The sequence below is a fragment of the Macrosteles quadrilineatus genome, unplaced genomic scaffold (assembly GCF_028750875.1).
Source record: "Macrosteles quadrilineatus isolate MER2022 unplaced genomic scaffold, UCM_ALF_1.0 Scaffold_1__1_contigs__length_201487025, whole genome shotgun sequence".
Lineage (NCBI taxonomy): Eukaryota > Metazoa > Arthropoda > Insecta > Hemiptera > Cicadellidae > Macrosteles > Macrosteles quadrilineatus.
Window position 1 is genome coordinate 94500707 of NW_026542594.1, and position 16796 is coordinate 94517502.

The window sequence follows — 16796 nt, forward strand, 5'->3', positions numbered from 1 at the left end:
AAAAGCAATGAAAAATATAAATTAAATATAAGTTTTGAATATATAAAATATATTCATAATATATATTGATAAAATAAGTATAGAATCTATAATATACATATTTTATATGTATATTTTCCTATTAAATATTAAAAAAAATTTTGTCTTGAGAATATTTTAAATATATATATAAAAATATTTTTGAAACTATATTATATATTTAAAGTATTTATAAATATATTTTGAAACACGTCAGATATTTTTATTAATAAAATAATAATATACTAGATAGCCTGTTGCTCGAAATCGAGCAAAATTGCAACTTGTAATAAAATAATGAAGAACAAAAAACCTAATCAGCAAAACCACAATCATAGAGTCGCTCTAAAAAATCAAAATATGACAAATTTTATGTTGTAAAAAATTATAAAAGTAATTTACGGTACAATATTTAAATATAGATCCGTTCTCATACTGCTTTGGTTATCTCTTATGTACTGTGGGCGGGTGTCCTCTATGAGAACGTAGATGTCAACCACACACTGTAAAGCTGTGCTGTAAAGTGAGCTTTTCAGACCTAATGTAGCAAGCTAAATCCTTCTCTTGACGCCAACCAGTACGACACATACTATAGCAGTGTTAAATTATTTCTACGATATGTTCTGTTTTAGGCGTGTTTAAAATAGGTGCCCCAACCAAAGTCTCCAGTTTGGAACATAAGAGTGGATTTAATGACGTATCTAGAACGGATTCACGTTTGACACTATTTGTTTGAAAAAAAAATATTTATTTTGACAGGTGGTGCTCTGTTTTCAGCTTTAAAATAGCTGCGACGTCTATACAGGCAGCATCATTGTAGCAAGGGAAGTCACTTATTTAGTCTCTTGCACTTAAGAATCTAACTTGACTCCTCGGAGCTCTCGTCCCTACAAATTTCTGCCACAGCTTTAAAAGATTGGGCAAATGGGTTGGCATTGTCACCCTACTCCTACATATTTTTGTTTCATTTTTTGTTTGAATTGTTTTACATGCGCTGTTGGGTTCTAGTGCCAACGTCATACTTATAGATCTGTGCATATTCAGGATCATGACCTTGTCGAGGAATTAGATTACTTATTCAGTGGTAAAACGTGTCATGGATCTTGAAATTGTAGATCCCCTGTGCGACCCTCTCGTCAAAATTAGCTTCAGAGCTGACCATGGCGAAGGCGTTTTGAATTGACTAATTTTATCCAGATAATTTCTGGATCCAAGCCTCACAGCCCTGTTTTCAGATTGGGAGTTTCCAATAAGTTCCTGAAAGTATGGTGAATTCCACAAATGAGGTAACCGAACCTTTCATTTATGGCAACAAAGAGTAGAAATTGAACTGTCTCGGCCAGTCTTTTTTTTTTGCTTAAAATGTAAGCAACCACAATGTAAATATTTAACGTTATCAATTATTAATTATTAAAGATGGGGACGCCACTATGTGCACTATGTGGGTAATTTAACCCAAATATGAGTGAAGGATGAGTGGCACGATCTTGTAGTCTTGTTAGTGACTAAGACCGACATAGTAGTTTGTCCGAGGTAGGATGTATCACCGCGGTGGTACTGCCACTCTGTATCCGTCAAATTGGGAGGTTGATGCAAGCGGCCACGTTTGCGTTCCCTCCAGCCACTCCCAGATCTTCGTCTTTCTTGTGGCATTTAGTTAAAAATTTAGATAAAATGTGAAAGTTAACCAATCAACAGAAAACACAACAATGGAATTTTGATACACATTGAAAATTACATCATAATATGGTAATGTAAAGGGTAACTGCACTGAATAATCACTTTCAAACATTTACTTAATCACACCGAACTGTAAACAAAACTACATGATAATTCAGTAAAATACGATGTAAGGTAAATAAATTTAACATTTACAAACAATTTGTTGTCAGGTCTTGCAAGGAAACTCTTTATTTATGAACCAGACTTAGTTAACAGATGTTTAAATAAAAATATAAAATTCCGGCTTTGCTCTGGATGTAATATGTCCTGCAGTCTGTGGTTAAACTTAAAAACAAAAACTATTTCAAGCTACCATATGTCCATATGTTTAGTTGTAAACAAAGGGAATTGAGTTTGTTGGTTTCAACTATTGTCAACAGATAGCGCCGCCGTTCTCAAACTTTAGCCCTTAACTGTACTTAAGTGCTGCCCTTTCTTAATATTCTGAGACGTATTTGCACATATACATGAAAATACCTTTAATTTGACACCTCAAACGTTAAAATCCGTCCAGCCGTTATCGAGTTATGATTGTGAAAAGAAACCTGCTTGCGTATTAATATATAGATTTGTAGAATATATAGCCTATATTCTATTATAATTAGCAAATAAATAATTTGCATCTTTTTGTTTTTTATAGTGTCTATCAATTTATACATGATTTTTTTGTAGGACAATTGCCATTGTGAAAGCGTTAAAATTAACTAAATAATAATACATAATCTGAATGGTTTCACTCTCTCATGCACGTAAAGAAAAAATACGCATATAGTTAAGAGGCAGTATACATGTTCGACACCTACATGTGGGTCAAACGAAAAAAAGTGTTGATGGGTTTTATTTTTTTATTGCAGTATGTGACAATGAATGTGATCATAGAAATCTCGAATGATTGGCTAGAAAAGGGTGCTAGTGTCTGGCGACCTTTTAAGAAACTAATTACGGTTGTATATGACGTTCTAAAAATAATTATTTGATTTACATATGCCATAAATTACATAATATTTGTCATAGTATTTAAATTAGTTTTTGTAGTTTACTGTATTTGTATTCGTGGAGACTACTCACTATAACTACAGCACTATTCAACTCAACTACTTGATGCCAAAACAGATTAACAGAATCATATTATACTGTAGTACCGGTATCAAAAATATTTCAAGTATTGCAACCATTGCAACTGACGGCCACTCTTTCATCATTTGAAAACTAGTCCTATCAACAGTCACAAATAGCTCAGGGGTAAGGTAAGAGGCTCATAGGGAGAGGGACCCAGGTTCGAGACCCGTCCGGACCAAACAAATTTTATCCAGTATTTTTTTCAAAATTGGTTTTTGTGAACTATTTAATCAATTTACTCAACTGATAATTGTGCTTTTCATACTAAATCTTTATTATTCTGTGTTTTTATGTTTAGGCCCCATGGGATGTTTGGAAGTGATATTAAATACATTTTTTATTCAAATATTATTCACTAAAATATATTATTGGAACATATTTTTTTAATATTTAATAGATTCAAAAACATATTTTTATATATTTAATATATTTTAAATATTATATAAAATTGACATTAATACACACTTGAGATGTATAAAATATATTTTAAATATATTTATTCATATGTATTTAATACATATTTGTGCTACTACCCGAGTAGTATTTGTGCTACTAGGGTAGTAGCACAAATATGTATTAAATACATATGAATAAATATATTTAAAATCTATTTTATATATCTCAAGTGTGTATACATGTCAATTTTATATAATATTTAAAATATATTAAATATATAAAAAATATGTTTTTGAATCTATTAAATATTTAACAAATATGTTCCAATAATATATTTGAGTGAATAATATTTAAATAAAAAATGTATTTAATATAACTTCCAAACATCCCATGGGGCCTAAACATAAAAACACAAAATAATAAAGATTTAGTATGAAAAGCACAATTATCAGTTGATTAAATTGATTAAATAGTTCATAAAAACAAATTTTGAAAAAAAAACTAGATAAAATTTGTTTAACCCTGACGGGTCCCAAACCTGGGTCCTTCCACTTGTGAGCCTCGTATCTTACCTCTGAGCTATCTGTGACAGTTCACAGTTGTTAGTCTTAGTTTTCAAATGGTAAAAGAGTAGCCGACAGTTGCAATAGTTGCAATACTTAAAATATTTTTGATACTACAGTATAATATGATTCTGTTAATCTGTTTTGGCATCAAGAAGGTGAATAGTGCTTTAGTGAATAGTGGGTAGTCCCCACGAATTCAAATACAATAAACTACAAAAATTAATTTAATACTATGACAAATATTATGTAATTTATGACATAAGTAAATCAAATAATTACGGTGTTATACAACCGTAATTAGTTTTTTAAAAGGTCGCCAGTCACTAGCACCCTTTTCTAGCCAACCATTTGAGACTTCTATGATCACATTCATTGCCACATATTGCAATTAAAAATAAAACCCATCAACACTTTTTTCCTTTGACTCATGTTGCTGTCTAACATACTGCCTCTTAACTATATGCGTAATTTTTTCTTTACGTGCATGATAGAGTGACACCATTCAGAGTATGTATTATTATTTGCTTAATTTTAACACTTTCACAATAGCAATTATCATATGATAGACACTATACAAAACAAAAAGATGCAAATTATTTATTAGTCAATTATAATAGATTGTATTATATATTCTACAAATATATTATTATTTTATTAATAAAAATATCTGACGTGTTTCTAAATATATTTATAAATACTTAAAATATATAATATAGTTTCAAAAATATTTTATATATATATTTAAAATATTCTCAACACATAATTTTTTTAAATATTTAATAGGAAAAATATACATATAAAATAAGTATATTATAGATTCTATACTTATTTTATCAATATATATTATGAATCTATTTTTATTTCAAAACTTATATTTAATTGATATTTTGCAATGCTTTTGGTAATATTTTAAATATATATTTGAATATATCAAACTATTTTTAAAGTGATATATTATTTATATATTTTATTCGAGGTTCTATCAAATACAACTTTGAATATATAAAATATTTATAAAATACATATTTGTGCTACTAGGGATCTGCTAATGGATCCATGCAGGATTATTTCTGATTGAATTGCAAAATCTGGCCAAGATTGAGAAAATGTAGATTGGTTTAGGTTCAAGGTCGGGTTCAACCAGAACTGTGGGTTCACCAGATGACATTAGCAAGCAAACACTGGAAAAATATTGATACAAGCATATATGTATAATGTCCACATCTTTACTCAAGAAACGTTTCATCGATGTTGATAGTTCTGAGCAAAACAGATAAGTTAATTAAAAATGGTTTAAATACCTTAACTGTCAGGTGATCCTTGGAGTAGTATTACACTACTGCAGTTTCAGCCCTCAGGGGACTTTTTATATCTATAAACATTTTATTATTTATTGCTTTATTAAAGACCATGAAACGTAATTATCTAGCTTTCAATGCTATAAAAGCAATCCTAGTTAATAGGGGAATCCAAAAAAAAATCCTGTGTCAATGGGTTAGGAACCAACTTATGTACACAAACGCGATATTTATCTTAGATGTTCACATCCCTGGCCATTTAGTTGACCTTGACCATGCAAAGATACAGACTCAGTGCATGCAGCAATCAGTCATTGAAGGATAAGTATGAAAAATATCTATATCCTATTCAAAATAAAAGATTTAAGCATGAATAGGCATGATATTTAAGAAAAGAAGGTACAGTAATTCACTGCAAACTCATAATATGTATTTACTGTACACTAGAAATAAATGTACTTCTACCCCAGTCTAATTTTTACCTAACAAATTCACCATGAAGATGGACTTGGACAGGAATCATCAGATATCAAGACATATCTTAGAACTGTTGAGTGTTATTTTTATTCAAGCTCTGTTTATAACAAACTTTCTTTAATTAGGATGCTGCAATGGCAAAATTCACCTTACCAATGAGACTGTTAAGTCACGGCCACCTAATACTCCTGGCTGCGGCCTGATAGATTTGGCAACGTCGCAAGTAGTGTTGTTAAGCACCAGGCGTCCCATAAGATAAAATGGCAGACACGTGACAGCTCATTAATTCACTTATTATTTATTTAAATTTATGAACATAAATTTATTAAAAGATTGTTAATAAAACATATATAGAACTGAAAACCAAAGCAATACAAATTGTAAATATTTATTTCTGCACATTTTAAAATGGATTCAATATTTGCATAGCCCAGTAACCAAGCATTCGTATTCTAAAAAAAATACATAAAAACCACGACCATTAGCTGCATCCAAACAAAACAGCTGTAACAACACTACTTGCGACGTGACCACTACGATTGCCGCGGTCTGTATGAGTTAAAGGTGGCTGTGATTAAGGCCTATAAGAACTAGGGATCTTGCGATACTTTGCTTTTAATACCAGTGTTGTTATTGGTCTCGGTATCGAATAAAGCAATACTTCATTGGTATCAAAAGAAAATACATATGAAGTATTGGTACCGAAAGAAAGTATGCAATATCATATAAAAATGTAGTTTTTCTCTTAAACACTTCTTTATTACGAAATCAATGGAAATATGATTTCTTTTAAGAGCTCGATTATTAAACAAAATACGACTAGTAAATTCAAACCTACTTTAATTTATAATTTAGAGTGGAGTATAAATCAGTCACTATCATTGTGTGCAATTAGATCCTTCCACGTCATCGGTTTTCTTTGGCATACGTTAATGTTAAATACTTCTCTAATTAGGATCAGTGCTTACTTAGCTTTACAAAGCATTATAAATTTAAGAAAAAAAATATTTAGTTTTGCATGAGGAGCTGTGACATTATTGTCACATCATTTATTTATTTTAGCAAATTTCTCTATAGTAGCTATCTCCGTAGGTGGCACGGTAAGACCTAGGCCCAAGACCGATTTACTTTTTAATTTTTATGTCCCTAGAGGCCAAAAACACACTATTAATTAAACATTTTTTATATGTATATTTATCATATATATACAGGGTGTCCCGGAACTCTCGACCAATATTTTAGGGCATTGCTCCTGGGTAAGAAACATACCTAAATATAATATTTAAATTGTCCGGAAGTCCTTAGTTACTCACGCAGCCGCCATTTTGTTTTTTCTGTTATTAATTTTTTTCGAAAGAATGGTTAAACATACGAAATGGAAACTTTGCACAAACATTTATGACAACAGTTGTCATAATTTTTCAAATTCATAAAACAAAATGGCGGCTATTTAAAATTTCGTTTCTTAAATAACTTGAAAACCGTTGATTTTACAAATATTTTAAATAGCCGCCATTTTGTTTTATGAATTTGAAAAATCTTCATAATTTTTTGGTAGCTTTGTCTAGTTGACATAAATGTTTGTGCAAAGTTTCCATTTCGTATGTTTAACCATTCTTTAGAAAAAAATTAATAACTGAAAAAAACAAAATGGCGGCTGTGTGAGTAACTATGGACTTCCGGACAATTTAAATATGTTATTTAGGTATGTTTCTTAACCAGGTGCAATGCCCTAAATATATTGGTAGAGAGTTCCGGGACACTCTGTATATATGTGTCTGTAAACGCAATAACTTTTGTATTTTTTGTCTGATTAAATTTGGCTTGATGGTGTATGGCGAGATAAACTTGAATGAGTTCGCGAACCAGCAAGATTGGACCATGGTAACGGCGTTTAATGGGAGATTTTATGGGGTAAAAATTGATTTTTCCCATTTTTTACCCTAAAAACATAAAATTTCTCAATTTATTTCCAAACCATTTTGTAGAGCTTAAAAAACAAATAATTTAGTATGTTGAAGTTTTTTTGTACAATATTTGGTTACGGAGAAAATTAAAAAAAATTGTAAATTTAAAATTCCCATGTTATTCTTATTGAGAATAGGTAAACTGTTGCTCTTTTATGGATATATTTTGATCAAACTAGGCAAATTTACTTGTTTTACACTAAGCTATTATATTTTACTAAAAACACCCTTTTTACCCTCCCTGTAGCAGCAAACCTAGGTATTCATTAAACTGTTATTTAAATTGTATAATCAAATCAGGCAAATGGAAATTCATTTCGTCTGCAGGTTTGCTGCGGCGGGGGTATTTAATTTTAATAAAAAAACTTATCGCCTCACAAAAGTTATTGAAATGCATACTGTAGACATCAGATTTAATCTATAACAATAAACACAACAGATAAAGGGTATTAGGGCAGTGCAATATCATTTATAAAAACCTTAAAAAATCAAAGAGTCAATGATATATATGGCAGTCATAAAATTTTATTGAATTAGTAATATTTTGTATAATTTTAAATTATTCTTTACTATAAGAGCAAAACAAAAATTATTTGACTGTAGGGTCTCATTTAATGTATTGATACTTTCCTTGCGATATGTTAGTCAGTGGTATAAATATTGCAATTATGATACGGTATCGAAAGATCGGTGGTATCGCAATAGGAACTACTGCTGTATGGAGTATACTTCGTTGGAACAAGAGTAATAACAAATCCTGTGCCGCCAAAAAATTTTAGGCCTGTTAATTTATGTTACACCTGGCTATGTAGATTATCCCACACTATAGCACCAGAGCTGAATTTCCTACAAATTTCCTATGTTTTATTTTGTACTGTATAGGTACAAAATAAATACCCATATACGCATATTTACTCCCGTACAGTAATTTATAACGTTTAATACCAGAAGGTTTTTACAATACCTACTTATTTTTATTGTAGTCAGTGTTATAGAGTCAGTTAATTAATTTGGTCTCGAGTTAGTAATTGAGTGTTGTATTTAGCTTTTTTAGGTATCTATCTTCTTATTTCCTTTCAATAGTTGCAGATGCTTCCCTTTGGAACAAACAGCTTTTTCTCTACCTATCCTGAGTTGAGCTTTGATCCGCGCCTCTGTTTGATCCTTATGATGGGCCAGAGCTCCTTGGTAGTCCGCCATTGCTGTCTGGAACCTCTTGGACAATGCTGAATGTTGTATTGACACCATTCTTCCCTCCACCGATGACACCTTCTCCTCCTTCTGTTTCTCTAAGGCTGAAAACAACATAAACATTACAGTAATTAGACCTTGTAAGAATGCATGACAATACTTTTTTCTCTACCCATGTAAAGAAGTAGATAAGGTTGCACATAGGTGGCATAGTAAGACCTAGACTTGTGACCCGTCCTAGCTGGGCGACAACAGCGACATGACCGACGCGACCAACAGTCGCTGCTGTCAGCGACAAAATGTGTGTCCACACTGAGCGGCGCGACAAGGCATGCAACATGGACTGAGGCAGCTGTGGTGAATGCCGCTCTGTCGCGTCGCTGGTGTAGCGCTACCAAATATAAACATGTTTGAATGCTTGAAGCGCTTGTAGTGCGACCGACAGAAGCGACGCCGCTGTTGCTGCTCAGATAGGACACTCCCATTACTTTACCATGTGTTTGTATCTGTCACTCTTGTCGGTCGCGCCGCTCTTGCCATCCAGCTAGGACGGGGCCTTACTTTTTCATGTTGATGTCCACAGAGGCCAAAAATACAGTTTGTTCAAATTTTTATATGTGAGTGAGTGAACACGATAAATCAAGTAATTCTGGTCCAATTTTCATGAAATTTGGCATGAGTGTGTAGGGAAGGTTAAAGGTGCATTGTCCCTGAAGCGACTCTTGCGATAGTAGCTGAGCGATAGTAGCTCAGCGATAGTAGCTGGGCACTGGTTAGCGTTGTTTCAAATGGGACCATTGTCCTTGACGCGACTGCGACTGGAGCGGCTAGCGGCTGAACATAGCGACTGTAGCGGGTCTGCTCTGAGGGCAGTCAGAGTCGCAGTCGCTGAGCGATTTGTGTTGTGTGTAGACTTGTTTTGGTCGTAATCGAAATGTCTTCAAAGAATGCAAAACTGCTTTTTACCGCTGAAGAAGATGAAAAGCTGTATTGCTTATAGAAGCAATAGCACCGCATTCTGCCATTTACGACTTGAAGAACAGTCTGTATAAAGATCAGCGTGCTAAAGATAATATATGGGTCGTGATAGCATCAGACGTGGGAAGATCAGGTACTGTATGTACATAATTAATTACTACTATTATAAATCATAAATAAAACTACTTTTAAAAAATTCAACAAAATAATGTATAAATATGTGAAGAGCATAAATACCTGTAAGATTTACAACAAAAACGTGGGGCGAATACCAATTTACAATTAACTTCACCTATTGAACTATTATTATCTATTGCATGCACCCCACGTTTTTCGTTTTAAATCTTACAAGTATTTATTCTCTCCACATAATTATAAATCATTTTTACTTTTTAGTGCGTTTAAAAACGTGGCATTTTAAAAAAGTATTTTTATTTATAATTTATAATAGTAGTGATTAATTATGTACATACCTGATCTTCCCACGTCTGATGCTATCATGCTCCATATATTATCTTTAGCAAGCTGATCTTTATACAGACTGTTCTTCAAGTCGTAAATGGCAGAATGAGGTTCTATTGCTTCTAACAACTTTTCATCTTCTACAGCGGTAAAAAGCAGTTTTGCATTCTTTGTATTTTTACAAAAATGTCGTGTGTACCAACTCGTGGTGCAAATAAAATGCTATCACTTCTTCGTCGTCAACTTCCTCAACCAATAGGTATTTAAGGAACAACTTCTTCTGCCTTGAACTTATGGCACCAATTCACTCAGAAGTCAGCAAACTGAACAGAATCGCTCTAGAACAATCGCTTCAGGGACAATGACATGGTTAGCTACTATCGCGGAGCTACTATCGCTGAGCTACAATCGCTCAGCTACTATCGCAAGAGTCGCTTCAGGGACAATGCACCTTAAACGAGTTTGTGAACCAGCAAGATCAGGTCATTAGAATGATGTGTTATGGTTTTTTTTTAAGTTTTGAAAATTGTTTTTTTCAAATTTTTACCCTTAAAACATAACGCCCAATTATACAGCCGTTGTGTAGAGATTAAATAGACAAATAAATTTGTACACCGAAGCATTGTTGTCCTACTAAAAAAGGTTACCGGGGTAATTTAAATAAAAATGTTAACAAATTATATTCTTACGGAGAAAAAGAAAATTGCTATTGTAGTTTGCTTGTTTACGGATATGTTTTGCTAAAATTTGGCTTATTAAATTCATCATATATTTTGACTTGTTTGTGGAAATAGCTCCCATACAGCCTTGGAGGTAAAGTCAAAACTGTCAAGTGCCATTAGTGCTGCTTTGCTGTCTGAGTTCATGTATACAGGGTGGCCTATAAGACCGCGCTTCAAACACACTCTCGCACACTCAGACAGGGCAACAACTTCTGCCTGGAATACAGTGGCCATTTTTCCCAGGCTTACGCAGAACTGCGCCTTGGGTCTGACTCCATATATTCCAGCCCCCGTGACCATTGGCTTTTTCGAGCCATCCGTATACCAAGTGATCCCCCTTTTCATGTATTCAGGTTCACCCTTGTCCCAGGCATCCCTGTCAACAATGTTGACATTGTATGGTTTTTCTAGATCTGTGATCTTCACCATCCTGTCTGGTAGCATTTCCAAGGTGTTCATCTGCACCTTGTCTACAATTCTTGTGTGCTCACTGGAGGCATTATACTTCCAGTTGCCACTGCAAGCCATTCTGTAGGCTGCCATCCTTGCCTCTCCTTTCACAATGATGTCGAGAGGTGGTAGGCTTAGCACTACTTCCAGGGCTGCAGTTGGAGTGCCTCTCATGGCTCCTGTGATGCTAAGGCATGCCACTCGCTGGATCTTTTGTAGTCTCTTTACAGCGGTAGTTTGCATTACCTTGGTCCACCAGACCCCTGAGCCATACACCATCATCGGTCTTGCAACCCTAGTGTATAGCCAGTTAGTCATTTGTGGGCTTAGACCCCAGGTCTTTCCAACAGCCCGTCTCATCCTCATAAGTGTGGTCTGAGAGCGTTGCGTTTTATGTGCCAAATGGCTGTTCCAGGTGAGCTTGTCGTCCAGCCTTATTCCTAGGTACTTGAACTCCCTCTTAACCTGGATCTGATTAACGAAGAGAGTTGGTACTCTAGCGATATCAACATTTCTCTTCCTTGTAAATGGTACCATTACAGTCTTCATTGGATTGACCGTCAGACCTTCCTGGTTACACCACCTCTCCACTATGGACAATGCCCTCTGCATGAGTTCCAGGCAAGTGTTCATAAATTTTCCTCTTATTAGTACAACAATATCGTCAGCATATCCTTGAGCGTACATGCCCTGTGCATTGAGCTCGGACAGGAGATCGTCGACCACCAGGTTCCACAGATTTGATGACAAGACGCCACCCTGTGGACACCCTCTTTGGGCCTTGACCTCTCTCACCGTCCCACACAGAGAAGCTTGCGCTCTCCTACTATCGAGCATGTTGCCTATCCACCTCACTACAGTGCTTTCCACGTTTCTTGACACCAGCTTTGATACAATAGAGCGAGTACTAGTGTTGTCTAAGCTCCTTCTATATCAAGAAATGCAGCCACCGCTATTTCCTTATTCAAGATAGCACTTTCAATCTTGCTAACCAGCGCATGCAGGGCTGTTTCGCATGACTTTCCCTTCTGATAGGCATGTTGGTTCGGATGCAAAGGACGGCTTACCAGGACCCTATCCTTTATTCATCTATCCACTAATTTCTCCATGGTTTTCAGGAGAAACAATGTAAGGCTGATTGGTCTGAAAGCCTTGGGCACAGCATATGTGTCCCTTCCAGGATTCGGTATGAATACCACCCTTGAGGTCCTCCATGCTGTTGGTATAACTCTACTGGCTAAGCTGGTCCTGAAAAGACGCACCAAGGGGAGTATAAACTGGTCCCCACCTTCCTGCAAAAACCCAGGATAGATGCCATCGGTACAAGGAGCTTTAATTGGTTGAAATGCCCTAAGTGCCCATTTAATACCGTTAAAGGTAATCACAGCCCTAGCGCAAGCCCAATCTTCCCTTGCTGTCCGCACTCTAGTCTCTCTTTCTATCTCCTCCTGGACTGTGCTCTGCGGTTGCAAGGATCCTGGGAAGTGAGCGCTCAAAAGGCTCTCCAGTACTTCTTCTGGGCCGTCTGTCACCCCCATTGAGAGCCCATTGATAAAGTTTTTAAATTTCTTGCTGATTTTTTTATTACTATTTAACCTTTTGACTAGGTAAAATTCTGTACGCTTTTGCAAATGATACTGCGACCAAACAAAATAATTTACCTACCTGACATAATTACTCGTATTTATGGGATATATAAACGGTGTTTGTCGTATACTTTGTCACAAATAAATCACGATCACTGGACACCATCTAAGAAATTTTACTGATACCGCAAGAGATGTTCACGAGACCACAAAAATGCTCGTGAGTGTTGCGGCGATCGCGAATGACAATCGTGTTATTAATGAAAGCACAATATTTACTTACAGACGTTGCCACAATCGATCACGTTATTACTGAGACAGAAACATTTATATTTGAGTGTTGACGCGATCGTGAATGACGATCACATTATTACCAAGACTGCAACATTTAATTACGGGTGTTGCCCCTACCGTGATTGACGACCATGGTATTGCCGAGTTGCTGCGATCGATAATAATGATCACATTATCACCAAGACTGCAACATTTAATTACGGGTGTTGCCCCTACCGTGATTGACGACCATGGTATCGCCGAGTTGATGCGATCGCTAATGATGATCACGTTATCACCGAGACTGCAACATTTACTTTGCGGGGGTTGCCGCTACCATGATTGACAACCATGGTATCGCCGAGTTTCCGCGATTGTGAATGATGATCACGTTATTAGCAAGACTGCAACATTTACTTTGCAGGTGTTGCCGCTACCATGATTGACGACCATGGTATCGCCGAGTTGCCGCGATCGTGAATGATGATCACGTTATCACCGAGACTGCAACATTTACTTTGCGGGTGTTGCCGCTACCTTGAGTGACGACCACGATATCGCCAAGTTGCCGCGATCGTGAATGACAATCAGGTTATTACCAAGACTGAAACATTTACTTACGGGTGTTTGACGATCATCAATTTATACCAATTATATAGAAATTATTATTTTCCAATAAGCCTTCGCCGGCCGGATGAATTCTGTTCCGGCCAACAAATTCTGCATCTGGCCCGCGGGCCATAGGATGGAGACACCTGCTGTAGCAGATTGACGGGTTGAATAAATATTTCTTTATATTTCACTTGTTACCTCGCTATTTGTGTAAAGGTAGGGTGAGGTGGAGGGGTAGCGGATTTCTACCCCCGGATATTTACCCCCATGAAAAAACGCCTACGACATTTTGACGTCACGAGGGGCGGGGCCTATACACGATCGAGAAACAGAGCCCGCGACTGGAAATCTGCCCCCGGACATCTACCCCCGGACATCTACCCCCGGACATCTACCCCCGGACATCTACCCCCGTGGTCAGCTACGCTATGTATTGGCCAAGATGCATTGTTGTAATTGATTTTATTAATTGGTTTATGTAAATTTACGGCTCTTCGGTTATTCATTAGCTTCTAATATCCAGTATAAAGCATGCGATATGTCGTTGTCATGTTTAAAACATTATCCATCTTCTTAATTCAATAAGCTGTAACAGTCCATTTTCATCCGACCTACTTCGTTGATTTTTACGATTGAGGTGTCATTTTAAAGCTTAAGGCCCATTGTAGCACATTCTTATATTCAGAGAATGTATAATGCTTAATATATATATATATATATATATATATATATATATATTTTAAGAGGTAAGAGGTTGGTGACCTCTTTTAACCTTGCATTTGCCCGTCCATATAGACTACAGATCTGTGCGTGGAACGTATCCAGCAAATCAAGGGGTGAGCCGGTAGGTAGTTCACGAAGGTGAACTGTACTGATAAGTTTTTGTGGCAGTGACCAGGATCCGAACCCACGACATCACTGCCTTGGGCCCGAAGTCCGTGACGCTACCAACTGAGCCATCGACTCACCTTTAATAAGTCCTAACTTAATTGGGAAATTCTGCCTTAAAACAAAACTTATCAACTTATAAAATATCTGGTTTTACAATACCTTTATCAGTTCCAAAAGTAACTTTCGTCAACGTGTGTTACATGTTTCGGCGAGCTGACATTGTCAAACACTTCAATACAGGAAGATGTAGATCTGCTTGAATAGCTTCGTTACAACACATTGCACGACATACAACATTTTTACACGACACGTACGACATAAAAATAAAAATAAATACTTGTAATTTGATAGGCCTATCATGAATATGCAACATTGCCGGTACACGAGCGGGAACAGACTGTCGGTGGAGGGTTCAAGTCAGCGCTATCTGGTTGAATTATCTTCGTTATCTGTTGTGGTCAGCTGAACAGATTTGTTCTGTTGTTGACGAAAGTTACTTTTGGAACTGATAAAGGTATTGTAAAACCAGATATTTTATATATTACAGTTCCGGGGCTACAACAATGAATTTTATCAACTTATGTCCATAAATAAGTATTCAAAATATCCATTCATAAGAATAACATACAGGAAGTGAATATGCAAGTTTCCTGCCAATAAAATGTTGAATGAAGCTTTTTAAGGTAGTATACAGAATATCTTATCTAGATAAAGTAACATGCCGAGTTTAATTAAGATGTGTCAAGAAATAACTAATTTTATTGATTACCAATAGGACGAATAAAATTGGGACACCGTAAAGTTTTTACCTCTCAATACCTCAGTAACGAACAATCATCAATAAATCAAAATACTTATTTTTTCGAGCTAAATCAGAAGTTGCAATGACAAAAAATATAAAAAATAACAATATTACAAATTTTTAAAGACCTATATAAAAATATAAAACACACCCCCTCTTCTAATAGTCCGATATGGCTGGTTTTGGTTTCTGGTTTGGTAGATTTTCCCAATGACCTCCTTGAAAGAAACAGATAGTCTTGAGAGGAAACGTCACTCTTTATCATTTCGCTAACTATTTGAAGGGTTGAAACTATTTGAACACCTACGCTGCCTCTCGGGAAAGGTTACAGTGTACTTGGGGGTAAGAAAATGTAATTTGGTCTTCCACCATATCGCGTACAAGTTTTAATTATGTTCCATACTGATCATTTTCTCTTTATCATTAGGTAGAACCCCCAGCTGTCATTCTGAAGGATTATTTGAACGTTTGAGAAAATTCTCTGAAGAAATGTGAATAAAATTAATTAGTCCATTTAGTAATGAGCGGAGCGAAGCGACACTCTTTGGGAACGACTTCAATGCAAACTTTCTAACACATTAACACAATAATGGCTGAACATATTTTAGCCAAACTTACCAAGGTTGCTTTGTCAAATGTTTGGAAGGTTTAGACAAAACTAACTTAAATTTATAATACTGCCTATATAATTAAAAGTAACCCTAAGTTTTTCTGTATTTTAACATTGGACTTATGGGTTGCCCTGGTGCTTACATAATAACGACGTAAATGTAAACAAAACAGAGAATCAAAGCACATGTTAAAATCAAGCCACGACCTAAACACAGTACAAAGAGTTAAATTCTAATGATGACTATTAGTCATCGATCTATATTACTACAGAGATCGATGTCACTAGTTAACATTTAAATCGCAATTTGGAAACGACCACTGATCGAATAGGTACAGTATTTGGTATATTTGATTTACGTAGCTAAATAAGGTTATAACAAATAACATTTATCTTATGTTATTGGGATTAAAACAACTACAAGATTCTGCAGTTTAAAAAAACTAGGTATTCTGAAATCAATATTTTTTTTCTAAATATGCTATTATGAATGCTTTTTTATTATTTACTTTTAACTATTTTTGATGATATCATCGTTTTGGTGACACACCTGTTGTGTTGATTGTTGTGTTGGCAAGTACTTGGGGTATATTATTGCCCAAGAAGAATAAAGTATTTTTTGAGTTTTCGTTTTACAAAAAACATTTTAATTTGTA

At 35.3% G+C, this 16796-nt stretch overlaps 1 protein-coding gene across 3 annotated transcripts in view; it reads right to left on the minus strand.

Annotated features, from left to right (window-relative positions):
- The window catches only part of LOC128989887 (syntaxin-1A-like), a 71607-nt gene that overhangs the window by 10045 nt on the left and 44766 nt on the right, over positions 1-16796 (minus strand). For all 3 annotated transcript variants that reach the window (XM_054412209.1, XM_054412125.1, XM_054412037.1), the window contains one exon: positions 8688-8858. In XM_054412209.1, the coding sequence (XP_054268184.1) occupies positions 8688-8858 (171 nt within the window). The remainder of the gene's footprint in view (positions 1-8687; positions 8859-16796) is intronic.